The sequence below is a fragment of the Acanthopagrus latus genome, chromosome 8, assembly GCF_904848185.1.
Source record: "Acanthopagrus latus isolate v.2019 chromosome 8, fAcaLat1.1, whole genome shotgun sequence".
Taxonomy (NCBI): Eukaryota; Metazoa; Chordata; class Actinopteri; order Spariformes; family Sparidae; genus Acanthopagrus; species Acanthopagrus latus.
In genome coordinates this window covers 13129464-13156535 of record NC_051046.1, presented here as the reverse complement: position 1 = coordinate 13156535, position 27072 = coordinate 13129464, and the positions used below count along the sequence as shown (strand labels likewise).

Here is a 27072-nt window from a genome sequence, read left to right as displayed (position 1 = left end):
CTAAGGGGTACCAGTGTCTGCAGCAGTACATATTTCTCACAAGATAAATGGATACACTCCCGGAAAGATTCAAGATTTTACGGCTGTTTTATCTCAGTGTGGCTGACACTTTCCATTACAACAAAAGAAGCAGTATCTCAAGATGAAGAGGAAGCCGCTGCATGAGGTCAGAGCACAAAAGACAAGGTAAAGGAAAAAATGTTCTCGGGCTGATTTCCTCACCTGTGGTAGAGTTGGATTGGCCATAGGGATGATGTGCTTCTCCCTCTCAGACAGAATTATGACATCGTCAATTGCCCACTGGTCGTAGCCCTCCCCGGAATGAAGAGGCTGCCACCAGCGGAACCGCGTGGAGGGTGTCTTAGAGGCCAAGGGAAGCTCGTAGTGGACGAATCTGAGGGTGGAAGAAGGCATTTGACATTTCTCTTCCTGAATAAACAATCATCTCAAGCACAACAGACATTTGAACTTTCTCACCGAGGCTTGGTGAAGTCGGTGAAGTACATCTCGGCGATTAGGCCCCAGCTGATGCCCCCATCGTTGCTGTACTGCAGCAGCACCCCCTCCTCCCGGCTGTCCGCCTGGTTACACTCCGCCCAGTCCCCGCCCACCCGCAGGTAGAACTGCACAAACTCCGCCCATTCAGTGTCCAGGTCCCAGCTCACCAGCTGTCTCAGCCCAGCCTAACAACAACGACACACGCATGGAGTATATTTTAACTTATTAAGGAATGGGAAGTAACTAATCAAGTTCTAAATATTGGTTGTTTTGCCAGTAATGGCACTTCTTCTTATTCTTCTTTTTCAATCCTGGACTAAATGTTGCTGCAACAATTAGGAGAGGCTTCTTTTCCTGGGAACAGCTGCAACAATTAGATTTCCAACTCAAAGTACTAATTTAGAAAAGCGATGAGGTTGTTCCAATACGTCAGAGGTGTGCAGCTGACTGAAAATTGCACACACATCCTCCATCCAATCAGAATTAAGTATTCTACAGAGCCATGGTATCATTTTTTTTTTTAAAAGAAGCCCATTTTCAGAAGTAATTCAGAGGTCAAAGGTCAGCAGTTTTGGCAGTAAAAACCAGAGAGTAATCAGAGACTGCATACTGTAACTCTGCCAAGTTAGAACAATCCTTTCAAATTAGTTATTTTAATAACTCAAAATATTTTTACATTCCAGATTTGGATCTTGGATTGACACCAAAACAAACATGGATAATGATGATCTTCATCATCCATGTGGCTTTTCATTTCGGTCTGAGAAGAAAGTGCTGCAGTTTACGTAAATATGGGAAATTGGTGAAAAATGCTGTTGAGAAAATTGTTCTAAAAGTTTCTGTGTCTGAACCTGGATCTTCAACAAGAATTTCTTTCCATCAAAACTTTACTTAATCTTACTTTACTGTATCCTGATAACTGATGCAAAAACCAAAAACATGACATTCTTGAGGTGATTTCATAGTTGTGTTACCTTGCTGAAGTACAAGGATGATCCTGAAGAAACCACCCCACAGCCCATATCAGGGGTGACAACCTCTCCACCAATCACCTCCTGCCATGTGGCCAGCAGTGCATCCTGGGACTCAAAGTCAGAGAGCACACTGGAGGACAGCGGGGAGGAAGGCTGGCAGTCGGTTCCAGAGAAACCATCATCACACCTACAAGAGGACACAGCAGGTGAACATCTTGATTTTGCTCTGCTTTCATTTAAGAATCCTTCAAAAAAATATTGAGGGGCCTCCATCAAGAACAACTTCGAGAAGTTTAATGTGTGTTTCTGTGTGTGTGTGTGTGAGAGAGAGTTGACCTGCAGTGTCCGTGGTCACACCAGCCATGTCCGTGGCACATGTTCGGGCACTGCTGTCCGATGTAGATGTCATCCAGGGCCCACTCGTCCTGCTCGCCATAGTAGTTCTGTATCCACCGGAACCGTGTGGCACTGGACCTGAACAAAGAGGGTACACACACACACACACAGAAAAGTTTAACTAGATTCCGTCTATAGAAGCTGAACAAACTGTACATACATGGACTAGGAACTGCAATATGTTAACTGAATGTAGCGTTAAAAACGCATTACATGACCTCAGACATGACCATTTATCATCATGTTAAACTCACGGTCACTAATCTACTTTTCTACCAGTGATTTGTGGCTATAGTGTCCTGGCAGGTAAAGATTAACCTTATCACATGTGTGCATGTCTATTTTCATGTGTGTGTGCATTCTGCTAGCTGTGTGAAATGAATGTCAGAGAGAGGGCAATATCAACATCACACCGCCTCTGCTAACGGCAGGCTGTGCTGTGAATGTGTGAGCAGTGTGGGAACATGTCTGTGCCGTTGGGTGCAGCACGCACGGCACTGACAAACGGCTGTAAAGGCGTAGATTGTCAGGTATATTGGGGATTATATAGCAGGGAGGTTTCTTGGTCTGCTGCTTCGGTGACCCATATCAACTCGGACCACCTCCTGATCATGCAGAGCCGGCCGCGACTGTTTTATTATCATTTACTGCCATGACCCTGTGACCTCTCATCACACCCTGCAGGAGATTAGACCGCCGTTATTTAGGAGCTGGCTCGTAGAATGAAATGGAAGTGGAGGTGGGCAGCGAGGAAGGTTTATGTGATTATTCCTGTTGATATATGTGTGAGCCGAGTCTGTTAACAGCACATGTAGTCCTCAAGAACTGGTGAGCACAGGAAGGCTGGTTCAGTGTGGGACTTGTTTCAGTTGTCTTCATTCTTTGAACTCTTGTTAGCCCAATACAATGAATTTGAAGACGCCAATTCAAAATTTTAACTCCATTCAGCAGAGCTTTGGCAGTTAGTTGGTGACTGTGACCTGACACATGGTGGTCAGATTATCTGAGCTCGTACAGTGGCTCGAATCGCTGATATCACAAATGGGGAACCAGAGCTGGAGGAATGTCCCATATTGTTTGGATTACATGTTTAAGTAAGCCATGTTTTTAATACAAATCCTATAAACCTACTGTTTATACGCCCAGACGGTCTGTTGAGTCGACGTTTTGCTGCTGATGAGCTCTGTCAGGTTTTCATACAGACTGTGGAGCCACTTGAGCTCCACTGTGGATGTGGGTGCAGTTTGCAGGATAGGTGCAGTATAAACTATTTCTTTTTTTATTTAATGTTTTTATTCTATATGTATAGAATCTCTCGTTTTCGTGTAGTACTGGCCTTTTGTGTCCATAATAAAGTCATCTTATCTTATTTTGTTTTTAATTCAAGAATGACATTCTTATAGATTTTTCCAGACAAGGATCAGTGAACCACACAAAATGTGGATGCACCTAATTTCTGCTGGAATCAGTTTATTGAAAATGTCTTTATTTTTCAAATATGCATAGTTTTGTAAATGAGCTGGAACTGCCTTGTGCGTTCTTTTTAGATGACCAGATTATTCCAGATATAAAAAGCCCAAGAGTCATTTTACTTTTAGTATTGATGTTTTTTTCAAAATAAAGGGAAACACTATCTCTTGTTTTTCAATCTGAACCAAAACATACCAAACCAAGACTCCCAAAACTATAAATATTTGAGAGGATATCTGTGTGGATATATATATGTGTGTGTGTGTGTGTGTGTGTGTGTGTGTGGATGTGTGTGGATGTGTGTGAGGGTCATGTGTCTATTTATGTGCAGACATGCAGACATTAACAGATGTGGAGGCTTCCTAGCGTTCCTCTTTTTCAGTTCTATGTTGTACATCTGACAGTTTTTCAGGTGCATTATTCCTGTTAACTGCAAAAAAACTCCATGGAACCAAAACCGAAGAACATTTCATCCCAGTGGGCGCTATGTGAAACTTTTCTTTTCTGTCTATTGTACACGTTGGTGTTATTTACCATGTCTTCTGAGGCAGAGACAGAGTGATGCGTCTCCAGTCTTTGAACTCCGATGGGTGGTAGACACTGGGAGCTGTAAACTCAGAGCAGCTCGGCATGCCGGGCAGACAGGCCTAGGTGAGAGACACAATTGGATTAATTACAATACACAATCAATTAGATGCTCATTGGTTTGGCTTAACGTTGAAGATGCAAAATTCATATTCATTGTTTTTCATTCATCACTGTGGGTTTTCTTTAGTCGCATGACATACTGCAGACACGCCCCAAACTGCATTAGCCCCACAGTGCACGCTCATAAAAGGCTAGGGTAGGATTTAAGTATCTCTGACCTTGAACACTGGAAGACAGGCAAGGATTAACAGTACAGGACATTCAGTGAGATACATTCTGCACTTGCCAGATGACTGCATTTTCATGCACATGGGAGAATTAGAGAAAATTCACTGATGGAGGACTCATTACGCCCTATTCAATTCCAAAGGCAATAAAAATCTTGGCAGATACTTTGCTTCCTTATGAATATTTATGAGCCAGTTGTGATCACAGAAAATCTCTGTTGAATCATGGGAAGATAATCTGCTTGCTGATTCAAGTATTGCCATGTATTTGCTAATAGTAGGATGATAAAAAAAGTAATTACGATAATTTCTCATCTGAAACAAAGTGCCACATTTAAAGACTCCCATTATTTACACATTATTACGGAGGCCGTAATGAGTAAATCAATATTCATGATCATGAATAAATGATATGTTTCCTCGTCTCTCTCTCTCACCAGGATGACTTCTACAAGTTTTGGTTGTAAACAAAGAGTGAGCCAGGCTGTGCAAACAAAGGGGATCTGGCGTCAGCGATCACTTTACAAGGGAAGGAAAGCTGAACATGTTTCAGGCCTCTTACCTCTTTGACCAGGTGCCAGGTGAGGCCGTGATTGGTGGAGAACTCCAAGCGGACCTGGGTGTCGATGTGAGGGGAGGGCTCTCGGCCACAGCCCATGACCAAAGAGAACTGCAGGCTGTATGAGGCTCCGATCTGCATCGACTGAGTTTCCACATAACGGATGCTGGAGCCAGGGCTCGGCTCCCCTGAGAAACTAGAGTACAAGACGAAGGGAAAGATACGATATGTCATACGGTTGTGGGATATGATCTTTAGGCCTACTTTTTGTCAGACCTTTATGTGGTTGTAGCATTTTTCAAATTGGTCAGATGGAGTCATTTATTCTCTGTTGACAACAAAGACAATACCAGTGAAGTAAGGTGGAGTCTATGTGTAGCTTTCATTACATGGACTGTGAGTTCTGAATAAAGCTGGAAGGCACCGCACTTGGAATGAGCGCATGAGTTGCAAATTCAAATGCCATTGCCGTATAATGACCAACATTTGCATCCGAGCATCGAGCCTCCTACCTGAGGGTCCAGTCATGCTGGCAGTAGGGCTGCACGTGGCCAAGATAGAAACCGAGACTCTGGGTGACGTCGAGCACGTTGCTGAAGTCCAGGCTGATGGTGTTGAACAGCACGGATGTCATGCTGATTTCATCCAGCGCCCACACGTCATGACCGCGGCCTGAGTGGTACGGCTGCCACCAGCGGAACTGCACGCCAAACTTACGAGCGCCGGACGGGAGTTCGACTGACACGATCCTTGTGAGGGGGAGAGGGAGGGATTATTGGACTAATCTCTGGAAAGTTTGCTTGACACAAGTAACGCACGCGCCACAATCACACAAATATAAGAATAATGAGATGGTCTGGAATTAATCACACGGAGCTGGCTGAACTGTGACTCAGACTCTGACTTGGACCTAAAGCCCACATAATCAGTCTGCTGTTTGTAAATAATGTACACTTGGATGGTCTTCAATAGATTCCGACACAATGCAGACGGTCAGTATAACCAAGAATTATGAATACAGCGTCTTATGTCACTTATATATTCTTTATCCCACTCTCTTTGCCTTTTTTTTTCTCCTCATCTTGTTGTTTTGTACACAACATGCACTCTCCCCTGCAGGTCAGATCATTGTGTAACTTGTCCCCGACTCATCGACTCCAGCTGACCTCTCCGGTGGTGATGAAGAGCTCTGAGACCCGGCCTGAGCAGCTGGAACCAAGCCCACTTCATCTTCATTACACACATATATGGCACTTACTGACTCAATGGGTCCCAGTGGCTTACACCTCCAGCACGCCATTAGCGGCGCAAATGTGTGTGTTAATGGAGTTATAGGGTCTCTGTGGAATTTATACGCTACAAGGGTGTGCGGGCGGGCGGACACACATCGCAACCACACACACACGCGCGTGCACACACGCACGCAAACGCACACACTCTGAACATACCTTGGCTCGTGGAAGCCTTGGTAAGCGTAGTGCTGCAGCAGCGTCCAGGTGATGCCGTTGTCGGAGGAGTAATGCAGCAGGACACCCTCACCTGGCTGGTCAGGGGCAGGGCACGAGCTCAGGGTGCTGCGGCTGCCCAGGCGAAGAGTAAACTGAAGGTACCTGTGAGAATGTGACGGAAAATGAAAGCGAGGAGGGGAAAAAGGAAGCGTAAAAAGAGGATATGACACAGAAAGAGAGAGGAAGAGAAAGAAGAAAGGACAGGTTGATAAATGGGAAGAACAAAAAGTAAGGTGGCCAACATTGTGTTCGGGAGGGAGTGGTGAGAGAGAGAGGGGGGTAAAGGGGTAGATAAACAGACAGTCATGCGGAGCAGAGGGGTGGGAGGGTGGTGGCAGGATGATGGATGAGATGATTAAATGAATGAGGACAAAATTAGATGAGAGAAGGTGGAGGGAGAGAGAGTGAGACAGAGTCAGAGTTCGTATCCATGTAGCCAGGTTAACTTTCCATAGCTCCAGTGCAGCATTTTGTTTTTGTCCTCTTTTTGTGTTCATCTTTATTCTGGCGGACAATTACTATCATCCGCACTGATGTAATATTTATTCAAACTTCCATCATCTGTCTCTGGCTGCCAGTCCCCCCCCAGCTCTCTCCGTCCTTGGCTGAGCTGTGTTTTCAATAGCGCTGCAGTTTCCTCTCTCAGGCAGCTGTTCACTCAATCAGCTAGGAAACTGGCATTAAATATGGCCATCAGGTGGCACACAGAGAGGCGCAACAGGCATAATCAATCTAACACGGATGCCATATCTAACTTCATCGCTCCCTCTCTATCTTTCTCTCTCACATTTTCATCCCCCTCCTTTCATCTCTCCCCTCATCTGCAGTCCTCCCCATGATCACAATCCATCTCCCGGCACAGGAGCACAAAGTGTGAGGGAAAGAGGGATTGACAGAGTAGGAGAGTGGATGGCTGACTGGCTGGAACATTTGCAGTATAAATCAGAAGTAAAGACGCCTGATGAAGACAAGACACGCCGTTTTTACAAAGTAATCTGCTGTCGGCAAAATCAGCAGAATCTCAGTCTGCTTGCGTTTGTGCCGGTGTGCGCGTAAGCGTTTGTACGAGAAGAATCCCTGATGTCTGAAAAACAAGTTTCTTTTTTGTTTTTACGTTCACGATCCTGTTCTGTATCGGCAGTTTCTTTACCTGGCCTGGGAACTGTCAAGCGGAGCGGTGACCAAGTGTCTCCGGCTGTCCCTGTTGAAGACCAACGCCTTGCCGCTGGCCAGCACCCCGCAGCCAAAGCTGACCTCAGCCCCGCGAAGTGAGGAGAAGCTGTGGTAGGAGGAGAGGCGTGGGCTGGAGAAACCCTCCGACAGGAAGGCCGGGAAGGTCTGCGAGGCCAGTTCACAGGCTGGACCACTGAAGCCTGGGTCACATCTGAGGAGAGGAGAGGAGAGGAGAGGAGAGGAGAGGAGAGGAGAGGAGAGGAGAGGAGAGGCAGGGAAGGGAAGACATAAGACAATAAAAAGAGTGAAGGATATGAATGGGGAAAAAAATGACAAAGATAATGAAAATCCATTAATAAATCATAACCATAATACAATTGGATTAATTTTGAATGGTGATTGGTGCTGTAAGGCATTAGGTGGATAATGAGCGGACTCATTTTGAAGGAGACATGTTGGATTTATTAAGTTTAATAAAACGCTGATCCTTACTTGCAGCCGGTGCGAGAACAATGTCCTCTCCCAGAGCAGAAGCGAAGGCAGGCAGGACCAATATACACTGGAGCAAAACAAAGGCAGGAAATTACATTTTCTTTTACTGCAAAAAAAAAAATCTTTTTTTTGTATATTTATCTGTTTTCTATCAGTTGAAACCTGGAACCTAACCTATTCGTGAGACCGAATGTAAGATATGACCTGTATATATAACACTAACCATTATCTATGGCCCACATGTTCCCCACTCCAGTGCCGGACTGCTTCCAGCGGAACCGCGTTGTCTCCGTCAGAGCAGAGTTGGGCAGAGGGATGGAGATTCTGGTCCACCTAGAGACATGAAATACAATTTAAATGGACTGTATAAAGTATAAGATACACACAAGGACAGTCAAGCACGTCCAGAAGCGTAGACTCGTTCGTACCCGCTGTAGTTGTCAGAGGAGTAGACGGTGCTGTGAGGCAGATGGGGTCCGGCGCAGAGCTCCGGCAGACACTCGGTGTGGAGCAGAGACCAGGAGCGGCCATGGTTGGTGGAAAACTCCAAAGTCACGCTGAAGAAGGAACATTTTTATCTCAGCATTTTCAATTTCAACCCAAGATGATTGAATCGCTTTGAGCTTACATTAGGTAAAATTGAGTAAATGCTGATGATCATTTACCCCTCCTACTTTTCTTTTTTTCTTATATCAAAACTGCACTTTGCAATCGAACACCTTTGCGGCTTCAAGTGAAAGCACCAGTTTGAACTTTAAGGATTAAAATGCCCTAGAAGAAAATGCAACATGATCCCAACAACCTCCTTGAACTCACATTTCTTATTCTTAGAGACTAAGTGAGTTCGGCTTTCTCCTGATGCTGCTGTTTGGAAGCATTATGACATTATGTACTTAAGTTTCCTCGGTCCAGCAGCTACCATTACCTGACCAAAATAACCCGGTGTGTTGAGATTTTTCTTCGTTGCAGAACAATTTCATGACTTTGACCAAAAAAGTGGTCCAGTTTAAAAAAAAAACATAAAAGCACTGTCGAACCTAGTTTAAAAATGTGTCACACCTGTTGGCTGGCTGGTAGGAGCCGCAGCCGAGGTTGATGGAGAACTGGGCGACGTGCGTGTGGGTGCCAGGCAGCACGGGGAGCAGCTGCATGAAGTCCACGGCCCAAACATGGCGGCTGGCACCTCCGTGTGACCGCTGCTCCAGGCAGAACTGAGTGACTGGTGTTTGTAGCTCGGTGGGCAGCGCCAGAGATACCACTGCAGGAGTCTGAGATAGGAGAAATGAATAGATCCCACCAGAGGGAGCGGACTAATTAGAAAATAGTGAAAAGTCTTCAATTCTTTACAATCACAGTTTGCCCCAAGGCTCAAGATTATGACCGCAAATTGCTAGATTTGTTTTCCAAAGATAATTCGGTTTACTATCACATAAGACAAAGGAACGCAGCAAATCCTCACAGATGAGAGCGGGAACAAGTAAACATTCTGGAACTACTACAATGATCAATCGGTTATGAAAATATCTATTTATCTATTGAAAAACGCATTGTTTCAACTGCCATACATTTGTATCAAATCAAACTTTGGAATGGGAATGCAGTGGTTCAGCAATTAAGCATCTCTCTCTCAGAGACAGATTGATGGAGGGATGGTCCAAAGGTTCAAACTCACTTGACACATATGTTCAAAGCTTTTCCAGAGTTTTGATTTATTCTGTTAGTCTGAGCAACGTGTTTTGATCAAGAGCGAGGAAACGACATATGATCAATTATAAAGTTGTGATGGAGAAGATATTCTTTGTCAGTATGTGGTGTATGTCTCACCCTGTAGGAAGAGTACGGAAGAGTGTCGAGCACCACGCGCTCCCTCCTGCCCTCCGACCTTCCGAACACAACCACATCGTTCTCATGGGACTCTCCCGGTTCGCAGTCGCCGCCGCCTTAACAAAAAACATACCTCACCGTGACAATGTGTCGAGTACCGACAATATATTGTTCAAGTGTGATGGACGGGGGATTTCCATACCCATTGTAAAGTGGAAGCGAAGGTTTCCATAAGACGTGGTGTCGAGGTAGGGGGTGCACACTCTCCTCCGGCCCTCCCTGTCGAACACGAGCGCCGAGCCCGATTCAATCTCTCCACACTGGGTGCCGTAGACAGCTCCTTCTATGTCCCAGCTGAGTGGAAAACACACGCACAGGAAAAGCTTGTTTTTAGCTGGTAAAACACGTTTCTCAGGAGAGAATGTTTGTGTCAAGAAACAATATATTTATTTTGGAAATTGAATGGTACTTGGAATATGAGAGGCAAGTAAGAGCATAAATAACCCTACAAACCAAGCGATTCTAGCAGGCATGCCACATGATGTATTCCTCTTGCAAAACTTTCTTTTGTGACTCAGTTTTAGCCAGATGGTTTACGGCCCGGTTCTGATTTAAAAGTGACAACAATTTAACTCTTGAGATTGATTTACTGTTGAGAAAAGGAAACCTCTAAAGACTTCGGCCAGGTATTAACCCCTAATGAGACTTTACTGGCACAACAGTAGACACAGACAGAGAAATTGTAGGATGTCCAACACTTGTGTTTATAGATTTGCCTCTTTTTTTACACAGCATCTCTCTGCAGTAAACAGTTGCCATAATTCACACTTCAGCAGTTAACAAACACACAATGCCGGCATAAATCACCTGGAAGAGGATTTACACATACAGGAGAAGCACGCACACACACGTGCAGACACATATTTCTGCACAGTGGAGAGAGGATCCTCATTAGCACTGACAGAAGTTAACTCAGTGTGTCAGCCCTCTCCTGTGTTCCTCTATCCTCCCCTTCCTTTTCTGCCATGCGGCCTGTAGCTGGTGTGTCTCTGTCACAGCCGGCGTTGGGTTAAATGACACTTCCTGGATTGTAGCATGAACACGGGCATAAAAAAAAAAAAGAAAAAAAAAAAAACTACTCCCCTCCTACCTCACACATGTGTCAGCCCATGAAGCCTGATGGGTTGAGAGCTAGCGTGCGGTGCAGCATGTTGGCACGCTGCAGGAAGGTGTGAGGGTGCGGGGCGGCCGCAGAACACACACTTCTGTTTGAGGTCCCTCTCATTAATGGGAAAAATGTCCTGACAGAGCTGGTGCACGAGGCCTGTTAATTACTCTCTGGCAGTAACACTATCTATCATCTCTCCTCTTTTATCTCTCCACCTCTCGCGGCGTCTCTGACAGTGTTTCCTTGCTGTCTGCTGTCCGGTGTGTGTCTGCGCGCATGTGTGCATGTGTGCGTGTCCCAACTCAAAACAGATGGACTGGTGTCTCTGTAGCAGTGAGAGGCATGGCATTCACCTGTGTCAGCCCCTAAGCCTGACTTAAACTTGTGCAATACGCCGCGTGTTGCATCACTTGACATATGACAAGTGACAGGTGTCAAAGCATGTCCATGTTTCACACAGAGAAATGCACAAATCCTCCCCCTCTATTAACTCTCTCCTTCCCAGTGGCCTGCTGCTGAAGTCAAATGTATCATCCAGGACTGATCCTACCTTCATCAAGTAAGTTTTCTCGGGTCGTTTTATTTTTTATTTTTTTCTCTTCAGTGTGAGATTCCTTCTGGTTACTTTGAAACTATTTTGATCTCTTAAAAAAACTTCTCCTGATCTTTCAAAGACTGTTGCTTCAGGTCTGACCATCACATTTCTCACGCTACATCAGCTTCATTGATGTGGACCCATCTCCTACTCGCAAATGCAAAAATAGGTGGTTGACTGCCATCCCATTGTCAGTAGACAAGTTTCTCATCTACTTATTCCTGGTTTGTCAACTTTCACGTCACGGACATGCCAGAAAACAGGCGACAGTGGAAAGCATCATGGCAGTTACTTCATTATTTATCTGAACATTGGATTTTTTCTATCTCAGTGCAGACTGAACAATGAAGAATCGCATGTCCCCACTGGTTGTCATGCCTCCATCACATGACAGATACACATGACATCTGCAGAATCCTTGGACCTGTAAATGAATGCCAATTGTACACTTTTCCACTGAAGACAGATGTTAGTGGGTGTGGAAAATGTAGCAGTATCAGGTCAGCTGAGTCAGTGCCACATTTTTAAAAAGCTTTTAAAAACCAGTAAATCTGTAATGATTGACATTTTAATGATGTCTTGCTCCAGCGCTGGCATTAATTGCCTGCTTGGACGTTTTGGTTGTATTTTATGGTCCTAATGTGCACCTGTGAGGCATTTTTTAACTGTGGATTTGAGAGGTGCAATAGAAAGAAGGATTACTTACTGACTTGGGTTACATTAAGATAAAATGAACCAGTAAAGTGGATGGGAAAGAAATGAGACAAGTGTCCTGGCTTACTTTGCGGGGGAGCTCTCAAAGTCCTCCTCCCAGTAGCTCCTTCCCTCCTCGCGATGCAAGTCGATGTCTCTGGTGGACGTAAAGCTCTGGCCGACCCCCTCGCCGCCATGGAAATACAGGGCGTTGCCCTCAGACTGACAGGCGTGCTGGCCGATTAGAACACAGGTGTTAAAACATGCAATCAGTAAACACTGTTGCAAAGCAGCAAATTTCATGTGGAAAGTGTTCTTTCCCATCTCTAAGGTTGAAATTAACTCTTGATTATGGTAATTATTTGCAGCAGAGCACAAAACATAATTTGGCCTCTCTCAAGTTACACTGAGTTGCTTTATTAATTTGAATGTTCATGAGGCTTTCTCAGATAACCGCATTACCAGAGGCCTTTGATCCATTTGTGAATAAAATCCACGTGCAAAGTAGGGATCTAGGTACATGTCCAGTGGCTTATCAGGGTACCTTGACTGTGGCTCCGGGGAAGAAGAGCCAGTTTGCCGTGTCTGGAGGATCCAAGTTGTCCTCCATGAGAGGGGCTCTGTAGGCAGCATTGACCAGCAGCACGTTGTCCAGACCCCAGCAGGACTCATAACCTTCAGGGCCTTGGGGGGCCTCCTGAGTCCATCGGAGACGAGCGGCTTCGGCCTTGGATTGATGTGGCAGAGGGAGCAGGTGGACGACGGTGCTGCTGTTGGTCGGGGCTCTGAAGGACGGGGAACGATACAACTCAGTCTCGGTCTGTGTGTGGTGGTGTTTAACATTATCATCGTGTGTGTGAGTGTATTAAAGTCATTCCGAAACAGTCAGATGTGGAGAGACACTGCTGGAGTAGACTGAATGATCAGTGGTTGATCTATGAGTTGGTGTCCGCATCGACATGAAGCATCACATGCACTAACCTCAGCTTAATAAAGGTAGTCAGAAGACAGCCTCATTACATTATCCCTGCATGAGAGCTGACTAAACAGAGAGGGAGGCAGGGATGGAGGGATGAAAAACGGGGGGGATCAAAGAAAAACAAAAACAGGAGAGGAATGACAAATCGAGAGGGGGAGGTGTGAATGAGGGAAAAAAAAGGAGAGGGCGGGTGTTCATAACAGATGGAAGGACTGTGGGATGGATGAAGAAGAAGAGGAGGGAGAGAGAGAGAGAGAGAGAGAGAGAGAGAGAGACCTGATCTTCTCCAGTGTGATCCAGTCATCTGAGGTGTTGGCGTTACCACTTAGGCTGTATGACACAGTGATGCTGGGGTCTGAGTAACTGAAGCGACAGGAGCCCGAGCCTGGGGAATACACACACGCACGCGCACACACACACACACACACACACACACAAGACACACACATACGACAGTTAACTCCTGTTGAAGGGAGCAGCTGAAGAAAGTGTTAGCCAGTTTCCTTTTTTCAACAATTGAATTTTATCAGCGGGGCAATGATCCTTTGTATGCCCTGAGGGGCAGCCAGGCACGGCGGGGGTGGCCTCTTCTGACTGATTGCTCCCACATTCTCCCTCTCAGCCAAGTGGAAAATTATGTCTAAATGGTGTCATGGTGGAACTAAGTGATCAGCAGCCTAACAGGGCTGAGAGAAGTTAGGGGGGCGGTATGAAGGGGTTGGACAGAGGTGATCAGAGGAGAAGTGCTGATGCAGGGCCGAAGACTCTTCAATTTGAAGGTTTTGTTTGGGGATATTTTTTGGCGACTATTTTGTACTGTTATTTCCTCCCAGTTGCGCTCCCATGAGAACCGGAGGATGCATGTAATGGACATGAAAAATACAACACCTCTAAAAACCTCTGCCGTGGCCTTCTGGGTGTCTTTCCAGAATACTGTAAATCATTCATTACTGTGATAGGAGAGGCGGAGCGGAGAGAGAGAGAAACAAGGACATACAGTGTGTACATGTAACTGGGCTATTTCTTGAGGATGACAAAGACATCTACTGTCCTGGATGGAAAAGACTGTTGCACGCAGGGTAAAGATATTTTGAACAGGGGTAAAAAGGTCTCACACATGAACCCATTTAGCAAAACATGCCATAATGTTTGCGACACGTGTGCAGGGTTTATTACTCACCCAGGGCGAACTGCAGGACTGAGGCTGTGCTCGTGTTGAGGGGTACAGTGGTCTGGGGGGGAAGAAACACAAGGTGATTCAGAAGATTAGCCATAAATAATCAGATGGGATAATGTCTAACTGCTCGAACAGGTGGAGGCATATCCAACATGAGCTGTTGCACGTAAGTAGGAGAGTGTTTTTAACTTTACACCTCGCTTAAAAAATCTTTGTTTCACCGATGTATTTCGGGGTATCTCAGTATGAAGCCACATTTAACAAGTGTTTTAAGCCCTTTCCGAAGACATTTCTCATATCACCGCGGAAGAAGTGACACTGGAGGTGAGAAAAACAACATCACACGGCGCGAAATCATTCTTTAGATGGCAAGACGGTCGAGCATTTTTTCCTCCAAGTGATCATGAATGTATGTTGCCATTGTTGGTGATGTCGTATTTGTGACTATCCGTGTGTGAATGTGTCAGTGTTTCTGGATGCGCACGCTTGTTGCACTTGACAGAAGAGCTGCCAGGCAGCAGCATCAAACATTTGGAACAGCGACAGACAAAGCAAATGCTTATCAGAGGAGTACATAGAAGCACGAGGCACTGAACACTTCGCTGCCGCTGACTGGTTTTCATCTCTTACAGCAGAACAAACAGTTGCAGATCAACTTCATAAAGACAGAAAAGGGGCGTGAAAAGGTTTGATAAGCAATTATGAGTGGATGTGTTTTATGTTTTGACGTGATGTGGGTTTGTCTGTGCATGTCAGGCAGTACACTGATAATACCGTACTTTACTGTGTAATATGCATCGTATAATATTTTTAGTTCAATTCTTAAACTTCTGTGCTACAGTTGTACGGGAAGTTAGTTTCATCCAAAACACATCTGAAGCAAGAACTCAGTGATGCTGAACAGGTGCAGCAGTGTTTTCAGTAAAGTTGGCAGATGACAAAAGAAAGCTGTCCTGTACGCGTTATATAAATAAAAAAAACATTGTAACCTGTTGTTACAAAGAATTAAATAGAACAACACATCACAAGTTGCATAAAGCGACTCATGTAAATGTGCAAGAAGCGATATCTGCTCTGCTATTTCAACACATCTGGAGCCGGACAGTGTCAGCCTTTTGTTTCAACCATGAACATGGGGCAAGTATTAAACTGTTTTGTGATATTGGCGCCGTGATTCCTATTATTTGTTTTCTGGCTTGAGGCAGGCCAGATATATTTGGGCATGCTCAGTCATGCCAGGCCAAACACATGCAAACAGACTAAATGCATGTCTGATTTTGTTTAATCTGAGCTGGCTCCCACTGACTAGATGTGCAAAAATGTTTCAGATCTCACTATAAATAAAACATGGGACAGTAAACTGCAAAACGTTTTATCGTTTTTTTTTTGTTTTTTTTTTTATAATTTTTTCAGTTTTTAAATCATTGCCCGGCCAGGCACATTTCCAGCCCTGCACACCAGACATTATCAGACATGCCTTCTTTGTTAGAGTGGTACAGTTATGCACAAGTTTTCTGCAGAGAGGCAGATGCTCAAACATGAGAACCTAATGTGGCAACAGCTCGTGTTTCTGTGATGTACTGCACTTGTGGTTGTGGCTACAGAGTGGCTGGTTTGAATGTATGGTCAATGGGCCATAAAGTGTACAGCGGTCTCAGTGTGGTCAAACACGGCAGTTACCAGCTCTCGCTCTCCGAAGGGCTCGCAGAAAGTCACCGCTCTGCCATGCATCAGCACACCGCACTGCTCTCCCACTTCACAGTTGCTGCACTCAGACCTGCGAGGAGAGGAGAGCAGAATGAGTTATAACAACAGCAAAAGGTGTCACGGGAGAGATGTAGTGATTTCACCCTGTGATTACAAGAGGAGTCGTGAACCCTTTCACCTACCAGATGCTCGGGTCCAGCTCTCCTTGGAGGTTGGAGTCGAAGTCGTCACGCAGCACAGCGTGCTTGCCGTGGAGTTCCACTGCAAAAGCACATGCACCATATGCTCACAGTTAGACGCGATCTGTACAACACCTTGTCTTCTCGTGCTGTAATTACCTGTGTGATTATAATATCAAACAAAAAAGGAAAAAAAAACAAAACAGCGTATAATGAAACGTAGACTCACCAAGACTGGGTCTCAATGGGGACTCGGTCGGAGCTGAAACAGACGGAGAAGAGGAGAGTAAATATTTTGAATTGTGACATCTTGAATGTACAGTCCCGGGCCTAAATAGCAGGCAGTTAGTTTGTCGTGGGCAGATTGAGATCTGGAGAAGAAGCTGTATGAACCTGTGAATAGAAAGTAAATGAACAGACTGCACAGACTTTATATATCTGTGCACTCTTGCATTGGATGAAGTGCGTACTCGCCAGCATGCGGGGAGACGGGCCCCGTTCTTACATCATCTCTGAGTGAAACAAACTTTCTCCGCGTCCTGGCCGGCCACGGCTGCAGTCTCCTGGCTGCCGCTGCTGATGCTAATTCCTTTCAGTAATGAAAGGCCGGGCGGCCATGATAAACGGTTCAATGCCAATTAACCGCCATCCTCCCCAGAGGCGCCCGCGTGCTGTAATCTGCGGCCACTGCCGAGCTAACACACTCTACCATCAATCTCTCCCAGGGGATGCACAGCTCCGAGAAGAGGAGGGAGGTGAACGGAGGAAGGCTGGTGAGAGTTAAGACTTAATGACTCAAACGCGGGTTTTTAAAAAACACAGGGCCTCTAACTCAATTAATACGGTCCACTTTTTTATCAGAACATCGTAAAGGTTGCCGAGCATGGGTTTGACCTTTGGCTAGAAACGATGGAGGAGGTGCTGCAGAGTGAGTTTTTGATGGATTAGCTCGGCAGAGACTGTGTTTCATTAGCCGGTGCACACAGAAAGAAAGAGACGGGGAAGGTGTAACAAATCACGCAGTCAGGTGGATGCAAATCAGACTCGCGCAAAAAAAGAAAGGGTGCACCCGCAGATAATCGAGGTCGCAAACGTCCCTGTTGTACATTTAAGACTCATTTAAGAGAAAATAAAGTAAAAACTCAATTAACACACATTTGTTTCATCTTGTCATGTAGATATCCAGAGTTTATGCTGCTTTCCCATATTAAAGAATTTAAGTTTAACCTTATTTCAGTTACGGTGATTTTAACCTCTGTGAACATGTCACCCTTCAATCCCTTTGAGCCTCTTTACTCTCCTCTGGTATTTTTCTTAAGGCTGCCTCACTCCAGACTGAGGAGACGGATAATCTGCCTCCTGTTCTCCATCCAGGATGAGCCTGCACACCTGATAAAAAGCGCTCAGATAACACAGTGAGGACTCAATCCAAAGTTTAATTTCAAGTTGCTTAAGACTTTCTTTCAAACCTTACCGCGGTTCTAAAATGTCCCTCTAATAGATGGGCTTACATCTGAGAAAGCCCACCTAAAACCCCCTCATAAACAACAGAACCTGAACCAAAAGAGGAGGGATTATCAGAAAGTTTCCAGCTATCGCAATGGCTCTGCAAACGTCTTCACTTTGAGCTCAAGCCTCTCTTTTTTCGTTAGCTGCCCTCGTTTCTCCCAATTGGATCCAAATGCCGGACGCTTAGAAAATGGATTTACTATTCACAGAGCGCCGCTGAAGTTTCATGCTGACTGTAGAAGTTGGCGTCTTAGTGGCCTGTGTGACAGAGCTGGGCGCTTCACTGGCTGCGATTGCTGCCGCCGCCGCCACCGCTGCTGCTGCTCTGGTGGGCCCTGACGCTCAGCTCCGTGGCTGGAGCTCGCCTCGACGATGAAGCCCATTAAAAAGCAGATCAAAGACGCCTTCTTCCTCCCTCTTCCCGTCCCTCCCTCCCTTCCTCAACCCTCTAATCCTCCGATGTCTGCTGATTCAAAACATGTTTAGGGGAGCTATCAGTCCCAGCGCATGTAACTCCCTCATTAACATCTTTTTTTTTTTTTTTTTTGCCAAACTACAATAACGCTGGAATACGCAGCTGTATAGCTCAGTTTACACGAGCGTATATTCATCTTACAGACCCGAAAACCTGAAAAGAGCATGTGCTAAAACCCGATTCCTGGTAATCCACCCTCTTAAACTGACACACTGTAATAAATGCCTGGTTGGTATTCTGCTCTCTGCAGTCTCCCGTCTCTTAAACAAACTCTTTCTAAATCGCTCTCAGTCTTTCTAGTGAGGCCATTTGGCTGGAGAAAGGCCCGAAGATTTTTTTTCCCATTTTTTTTTTCTTTTTTTGGGTGGATAATCCCTTCAAGCTTCCAAAAAGGCCTCATTTACAGTTTTCTTTCTCCATGCTTCATCACGCTCTCCCGCTGTCTCTCTCTCTCTCACTCTCACTTGCCTTCTATCGCAATCTCTCCCTCCTGCCCACCCCTCCATCCATCCGCACCCGTTCTGTCTCTCTCTCTGTCTCGCTCTGCCTAACCCCTCTGTGCGTCGGGAGCAGACAGTGGCGCTCATTTCACTTGGATTAATCCCCTCTCACTTTCTTAAAGACTTCAATTACTGCCTCCTCTATTTGCGGCTCATCTCCGCTAATGCCTGTATCTCCCTGGCCAGGGCTTATACTCACAAGCACGCGCACACATAACACACACACAGATATGCACACACACACACACACACACACACACACACACACACACACACACACACCCACACACATCTTTTTTGCCTTCCACTGTTGACCCAACTCTTCTCTGCTGTTTTGCACATGCACACATATCTGCACATATAAACTGGAGGGGGGGAGTTCTCGATAAACTACACCGGGACTAAAATCGCATGGGTGCTGATGAGCAGGGTTGGAGTGATACTGGGGGGGAGACTAAATGAGCATAAGCTTTGGCAGACTCAGACATCTCAGCACAAAGAGCGCAGGGCACAAGTCATGTTAAGTCCTCTCCCCCTCTTCTCTCCATCTTCCGGCTCTAATCTCTTCTCTCTCTCTTCTTTTGCTCGTTTCCTGCCCTTCGTCTGGCTCACATCCTCGACGGCGTGAAGCGCGTTTGAAGTCGAGTCGCTCCCGTCTACCTGGCGGTTGCAATTACTGACTCACCGGGACGCAGGATGCTGTTGTTTTCCTTCTACAATGGCTAGAAAAGAGAAAACGGTTCCCTGAGGTCAGACCGCCAGCCACTTTTCACTCCACTCAGCTAGACACTGGGGCCTCAGTGTGGGCTTCAATTGGCACCATTACAATAATCATAGGTGAGTGGAGAGGAGAGCAAAGAAGTTAGATTCACCACTATTTTCCAATTTCCACATTACCTTTTTTTCTGGCTGAGCTTTTAAGTAAAGGTGGGATCCAAGGTAAAAGCGAGACATACTTTTCTTCACAATAGTGAGAATTAAGCAGTTTGGCCGTGTCTCAAAACATGAGGACGTGCTTCTTTAGCATGCAATTTTTGGCTTTTTCGTGCTTATCTCTTGGCAAACGTCTCCTGGCTGTCAATGTGTTAGAGATGGAGGGGAGAAACAACAAAGAACATTCTTACACATATCATCCCACCTTTCTTGTGGAGGTTGAATAGTGCAGGTAGTTCCAAGGAAAATTGCACGAAAAGTGGCGAGAGAAGAACTAACTTAATAGCGGAGGAACACAGAAGAGAAATGAAAAACAGGACAAAGGAGGGGCTCGGGGAGACAGTCGGGATGCGAGGGGGGGAATATAGACGAGATAGCGAGGTCTCAAGGTTTCTCTCGCTGGAGTGCGATGAGGGATGGCAGGCGAGCCGGCGTTCAGCCAGGCAAGCAGGCTGGCTGGCAGACCGGGTGGGTGGCGAGGAGGTGGGAGAGTGGAGGCCACCCGTCCCTCCTCTGTTGCGCTGTGATCAGGCGTCCCTCAGGGAGCAGTGGCCCCGTTGAGTTATATGTCCCTTTAATAATCCATCTGGGGTGCAGTGCGCTCGGCCAGGCCCATAAAGACCTGATTTATTCCCTCGCTGGAAATGAGAGGACCTGGCGACGCTGGGCAGGAAGCAGGGACCGCTGGCCCTGCTGTCAGGAGATAGAGCTGATGGACGGCCTGCAGCACCATTCAACACCCGCAACCACTCCACCCTTACCTTGCCCGGCCCTGCCTCTCCTCATCCCCAGCCTCGGCTCCTCTCTTCTAGGCTTCATAAGTCTTTTTACGGCCTCTCAGTGGGAGCGGAATTGTACTTTTTGTTTCATCCCCCCCGCCTGTCTGTTCGCATACTCGCAGTCGTTTAAAAAGCTGTGGCGGTAATTTGCATTTTGCCGCGTCATGCTCTGAAGCATCTCGAGGAGCCTGTCCAAACAATTTTGGCAATGTGCTGATTGGTGCCAAGAACTACTCCGTCGTGCTCTGCATTTCATCCGGTTGCGGCAGCATTTGTCATACTCCTATTAGTTTTGTCTTCCGATTCCATGAATATAAACACAAATATGGGCTTTTTTTTCGGTGCTGGCTGTTGAGAACAGTAATGGGGCATAGATCAAAGCAAACTAGAAGGGAAGTCAGAGGGATGAATTGGACGTTGACGAAGGAATGGGGAGAAGATGGGTGCTGCTGGCGCAGCAGAAAGCAGCTCTGAGGGCCTAGCAGACAGCAGTGTGTGTCTGGGACCCGGCATCCCCCTGCACTGCTAGACGGATTATTTTACACACACACACACACACACACACACACACACAGGCACACACAAATCCAGCCTTTGCTTCTGACTAACTAGGCGTTTCGGCGCACCGGAGTGGAAACATTAACACAAACACCTGTCTCCCTGAACTTTCAGGGAGGCTTTCTGTTACCGGGAAGTGCTGCGTGTCAGACGTTCCACAGCGAGTTAAAGGCTTATACCTCTCCACTTCTTTCCTTTATCCTTAAATCTCTTATTTACACTGGAGTTTATTCCTTCTTTCTCTTTATCACGCCAAGCTCGAATTCGCACTCCAAAGTAACCTTCTTTATTCCAGCTCCCCCCGGCTAATCTGCTCATTTGTTTCTTAAAGTCCTCACCCCGGCTGATCACCTTTGATTGCCTCCTTATTCGAGCAGGCTGCCCTTAGATTCTCTCCCTGCCTCCATCCCTTCCTTTCTCTCGCCCTCCCTCCTTTCCCCCTTCTCTCCTCCATGGATCATAACCCTGCTTTAGATAGCTTTCATTCCTCCAGCTCTTCAAAGCTTGAGTCTTAAGCATATGAACTTCTGAAGTGGCTTGAGCCGGCCCCATATCTTTTATTCCACTCTGAATGCTAATGCCGAGATTTGAAGTAACTTTGCTCACAGCCGTCTGCACTCTCTTTGCCGCTCTGCAGCTGAATTTGGGACAGTAGCCTATTTGATCCCGCTGGAAGGGAAACGTCTACCGGCCTCTGCCTCACCTGCCGGCCAAGTCTTGACTTTGCCGAGGGAACGAAGACAATAAAACATAAATTATGCATAGTTTTTCCACTTTAGCTGTTTAATCTGCAGTCCTGCACTCTTCTCTACTGCACAACAATACAGTTTTGGCTGCAAGAAGTTCTTTTTGACATTGGAGTTTGATTTTTATGAAAGGGCCTTGCACATTTCCATTTTTTTCTTTCTTTTTTTTTTTTTTATCTGCGCAGCTCTTTTGAAGTTGCAGGTTTTGGTTTGGAAAAAGGAAGAGGAACTGACTACGGTGAGTTAGATCAATGGAGCGGAGAAAAACGATGCTTGTCTCTATTTGGGCAATCCACAAGAGACCAAAAGAATGATCAGACCCATTTCTGTTTCTGTTTCCTCCTCTCTCTCATCTCCCCTCTGTCTCCATTTGCCTTCTGTTGCCTACGGCATGTTCCTTTCTCATTTGTAATTCAGATTTCCTGGCGTCGTTTGGCGACAGAGAAGGCGACGCAGTATTGGCCATCAAAGGAATTCGCCTACAACAAGGTCATCCACCCGCTCACATCCACTCTTTCCCCGCTTTCCTTTTGTTAATCATGTTCAATCACCGCGCTGGCTCCGACAAACACCCAAATCACCTGTAATTTATGACCTTCAACGTTCTCATTACTGCTATCTCTTCATCCCCGCCATCTTTGTCCTTCTGTCCTCCCGTCTCTCGTTTACCAATTAGACAGAAACCGTCATTACCGACACAAGTCATTTATAGCTCGACAACCTTCAGCTCCGGCATTCCCCTTATCGCTCTCGCCGCCTCACATCCCCCTGTGCCCATCATACCTGCACATAACACCTAAATACCTCACTGCTACTTTCTCTCTCCCTCTGTTCCCATTCACAACTTTGCCTCCTCCAAGGCCTTGTAAGGTCTAAATCTCTTCTTTCCAGCTTGTCTGCTGCAACTAGCTGTGTGTTAGTGTGATACTGCAGGGCCTTGGCACTAAACAACTAAGTGAGTGTTGTTGGCTGTAGATATAGTATTTGCGGGGGGGGGGGAGAGACTGGGGCAGTGTGTCAGCGGTGGTGAGCGGATGAGCTCTCGGGCAAGGAGACAGAGGAGAAGAGCCTCGCCGCTTTTCTCCCTGTCACTCTTCCAGGCCTGACTGAGGGCTCTGCTGCGCCACAGCTTTTCCAAGTGGGCACGGCGCCATGAAGTTGAGCGCTCTCTCCCTGGCATGTGCCACAATCATCAGTAGTTTCTCCAGTGACCTGCTGAGGGACACACTTGTCTTGAAGAGTCCTCAGAGACTCGCCACAGAGATGATCTCCCCCCCCCCAAATAAAGACTCAATATATATTCTAAAGCTGAAATGGAGTTGTTTTTCTTCCCCGAAACAGTTAGAGAAAAAAAACAAAAAACAACCCAGCAGCAGTTAGCGTACTTCACTTTAAGCATTAAAGTCAAATTTGATCTACAAGGAGGAGTTCTTGACTGAGGAGGAGGCTTCTTTCCTGTAAACAAGCAATTATACACACTCAGCATGCAGAGTGGGCCTGCACTGTCTGTCAATAGCTACTTAAGACTGTCACAGAAAGTGGATGTAAGAAGTGTCGGCCATAAAGCGTAAATCTCCGGCTGAGAGAGAGCGAGAGAGAGAGAGAGAGAGAGAGAGAGAGAGAGAGAGAGAGAGAGAGAGAGAGAGAGAGAGAGAGAGAGAGAGAGAGAGAGAGAGAGAGAGAGAGAGAGAGAAAAGAAGCTGAGTTTAGCATAAGCTGAAATTAAGCTGGCAATATAGGACATCCAAATATCTCTGGCTCTGGCTGCATCATTAGGCAGAAAGAGAGCCAGGAAGCGCTGCGATGCCACTGTCATGAAGAAGCAGCATATCATCCATACTGTGTCATCTATACGCTGACAATCTGTGCATATGATTGACAGTGATGGGAAGTGAGGAAGGGGGGCACGGTACGTATATGTGTCGGTGCACATGTGTGCCTCAACATAGGCGTCTCTTCACGCATGAATATGACACATATGTGTGTATGTGCTTCTTGTCATAAAGGGTGCTAGTTGTGTTGTCCCTGCTACTGCGACTCACCTCCCTGCTCACAGAGCTGCTGGGCCAGAGCATCCTTGAAAAGGATCTGTCCTCGGTGCGTTGCCGTGGCTCTGAGAGAGAGAGAGAAGAGGGAGAGACAGAGCGTTAACACACCGAGGGGAGAGTTAACCACGCCGTCCTTTTCATATGAAGATCAATTGTGCACAGATGGCATCATTTCCCTCTCAAACAAAAGTGAGTTACATAAAGGGGGACGTTTTTCTGATGTTCATTACAGTGTGAGTCTGAGGTAAAAACGACAACAAAAGCTTTACTGAGGCTAAATTTACACACATATGGGATAGAATGATAGGATAAAAATGACAAAATACAAAGCTTTATTACTGTCATTTCAAAGTGTAAGTCCGTGACTGGTGAGCAAAGTTGGAGTTCTTTGTCACTGTAGCCCCCTTTTCACACAAGCTCTGCTACCCTGAAACTGTCTCCACATCGCCCCGGAGGAGCTGCATGTGTAAACATGAATGCCCGAATCACACCGCCAGCTACATATTACAACGTCTGTGTAAAGCTGATTGAGCCCATGTGTGAACAGAGCATGTCCGGAGAATTCACAGCAAGCGAATGGGCACGTTGCTCATGACAGTGCATGCAGACACATCCGAACACGTGTAGTACTGACATAAACACAAAAAGCAGTCGTTACTACAGGTGAGTCAGGCTCTTTATAGCCAGTAGCCCTCACCCAAACTGATTTTCCAAACCCTTGCTGCACAATACACATGTGAAGATTGAGTTTGTATGTGAAAACTGCCAATGACTGCATATCCTCTGACTATCCTCTGACCAACAGGATATTGTCCGGGGTGAGGACTCACATTATTGTATAATGCAACTTTTCTGTGCCGGTACAGTATGAAATAGAGTGCGTGTTATCAAATATCGGCCAATATCCTCTGCACTACTCTACTGCACTACTCTGGCGCGGCAGTGTAAAACTACCTATATGTTGCGTGCTGTATGTACAGAATGTAATATGAATTTCCTTCCGGTGGCCATGAAATGCATTATTCATTTGAAAATGGAGAGAGCTTTAAAAAGGGTGAAATGGCTCGTGATGCGGTGGGATCTTTTACATAGAGACACGTGGAGAGAGATCCACTCTCGTTCTCTATAGCAGAAGGAAGATGGAAACTGTCACCTCTCAGATGAAAAAAAAAGCCCCCATCATAATACTACTATGAATAATATTAATAATAGTAATACTAAAGTTGTTGAATGATAGTGATAGGATTAATAGTATACGACAGGAAAATAAAAAAGCCCATGACTGGGAGAAAAGATGGAGAGAGCGTGATAGGAGCTGCAATTTCTTGAAATCAGTCATTGGAAAAAGATTGTAAAGTTTTGAGACCTTGAGCATTTTGTAGCTCATTCTGGTCGGAGCAGACTGGGATCCAATGTATCGTGGCCCAGTGAAGGAAAGTGCTGTCCAAGCAGAGACAGCCGTTCATTTTTAAATGGCTAGTAAAAGCCTTATTACACCACTTGGACCCGCGTTTTCCCCACATGATACTCGGAGGAGAAACAGTTGGAATTGTATCGAGGTCAAAAATATAAAGGGGATAAACATCACAGCCAGCGTTGTTTCCTAACGGTGCTTGTCCATCAAGGAGAGCGAGGGAGGTGAAGTCTCATCTGTCTGGCACTCGTGTCCAATGTAGTAATTTGGCTTCGCTGTTAATCACACACATCATTTGCAGTTTGTAAATCTGAGCAAACCTCGCACTAAAAGCACACACTGACACAGAACTATGTGAGCCACCCACATACAGTGAGAAAGTCCCCTCAAGGAGCCACTTGTGGAAATAAGAGGCCTCTTTTGTCGGTGCGTGCCATGTACGGACACACTGTTGTCTCTGTTTTCAGGATATTCCCACGATCCAGAGACATTACACAACATTTCTTTTATCTTGGTCAAACTAATGAAATAGGGGCTCTGAGAAACCTCACTGTGATTTCAAAATCACTATACGTCAAACTCTATGGAAGCAGTCCAGTGTGTGTGTGTGTGCGTGTGTGTGTGTGTGCGTGTGCGTGTGTGTGTGCTGTGCCACACCCCAGTCAGCACCGGACACGCTGTCCGTTACGACACTGAGTAAAGGATTAAAAATCAGCAAAACTTCATTGGGTGTGCGCAATATGGCGAGCGGCTGAGTCAGAGAGCCCCACATCCATTTTTCAGACTCCCTCCTTCCCCTGCTTCATTCGTCTCTCCCTCTCTACAGTCCCGCGTGGATTTCGCCTTGCGCCTCCCAAACTCTCCCCCAGCCCGGCCCACTGTGCAGACTCAGGCCTTTTATGGGTGCCGAGGCATTTACTCGTTCATCTCGGATCATGAATAATGAACCGGCCCCTCATTAATTAGTAAAGAGCCCCTGTGCCCGCGCAGAGCTGGGGAGAAAACATACTTAATTACTCTCATATTTCAGAATTGGGTGAAAACTAATTTGAGTTTGGTATTTATGAATAAAAGATGGCGCGTAACGAAACAGCGGGTGGGGATGTAGGAACAAGGCCCTTAAATATTTACTAAACACGGCCTCAGCTCAAGTTCACTAAACAGATTCTGTTAAGTGCCACGGGACGTTGGGCTCCATCAAAGAGCACATTTGACCTCACACACATCTTTTACACTCACTGAGCACATTTGTGACTGTAACCCTTACAAAGCCAGGTAGAGGAAAAATGCACTGCAAAGTTGATGGCAGTGGAAGAATTATTCTGATCCCGTACATGTGTAATAGTAGATATACAACATGAGAGAAAGAGATTAGAGATGCACCAGTCTCCTTTTCTTCTACTCCTCTCTGATACCTGCATTTGGATACAAGTCAACTTGATTATTTCCAAGCAATTCAGTTGAACTGTAGGTTAAGCAGGCTTCATACAGAGAAAGGTGTCAGAGAACAAATACCATCGGCAACTACACTGATGTTTAGAGAAACTTAAGAAGACTTTGTAAATTTCAAAGTTTGAGCGAGAAAATTGACAGAATCAGAATCTGGAGTGGATCACGTATTGGTGGCGTCAGTGTGATATCCGACAGCTGAACTATGTCAGTATCGGCACTGCTCCTGTTATCTGATCGGGTCGGTCATGGTTCTAACAACAATGTAAAAAAGGTCCTGGATTCAAGTGCAAAAGTATGACAAAATTTAACAGTGGTGTGTACAAGTAAAGCTACAGTATGTCATTATATATTTATATTGAGGACTCATCACTCATTTATAAAATGTGTAAGA

General features: G+C 45.9%; 1 protein-coding gene and 1 long non-coding RNA gene across 3 annotated transcripts in view; one reads left to right on the top strand and one right to left on the bottom strand.

Annotated features, from left to right (window-relative positions):
- reln (reelin) overlaps nt 1-27072 on the bottom strand; it is a 91562-nt gene that overhangs the window by 18006 nt on the left and 46484 nt on the right. For both annotated transcript variants that reach the window (XM_037107303.1, XM_037107304.1), the window contains exons 4-26: nt 23810-23880; nt 16497-16529; nt 16271-16349; nt 16062-16158; nt 14385-14436; nt 13481-13589; nt 12770-13010; nt 12314-12459; nt 9972-10123; nt 9770-9885; nt 9005-9213; nt 8374-8502; nt 8169-8278; nt 7946-8012; nt 7431-7664; nt 6221-6382; nt 5285-5521; nt 4776-4968; nt 3873-3985; nt 1809-1946; nt 1473-1659; nt 478-683; nt 223-394 (exon numbers count right to left, since the gene is read on the bottom strand). In XM_037107303.1, coding sequence (XP_036963198.1) covers nt 223-394; nt 478-683; nt 1473-1659; nt 1809-1946; nt 3873-3985; nt 4776-4968; nt 5285-5521; nt 6221-6382; nt 7431-7664; nt 7946-8012; nt 8169-8278; nt 8374-8502; nt 9005-9213; nt 9770-9885; nt 9972-10123; nt 12314-12459; nt 12770-13010; nt 13481-13589; nt 14385-14436; nt 16062-16158; nt 16271-16349; nt 16497-16529; nt 23810-23880 — 3253 coding nt within the window. The remainder of the gene's footprint in view (nt 1-222; nt 395-477; nt 684-1472; nt 1660-1808; nt 1947-3872; nt 3986-4775; nt 4969-5284; nt 5522-6220; nt 6383-7430; nt 7665-7945; nt 8013-8168; nt 8279-8373; nt 8503-9004; nt 9214-9769; nt 9886-9971; nt 10124-12313; nt 12460-12769; nt 13011-13480; nt 13590-14384; nt 14437-16061; nt 16159-16270; nt 16350-16496; nt 16530-23809; nt 23881-27072) is intronic.
- On the top strand, nt 1546-4785 carry LOC119024473. Its single transcript, XR_005076479.1, has 4 exons — nt 1546-1678; nt 1800-1959; nt 3890-3989; nt 4654-4785. It is a non-coding gene; the product is annotated as an uncharacterized LOC119024473 (long non-coding RNA).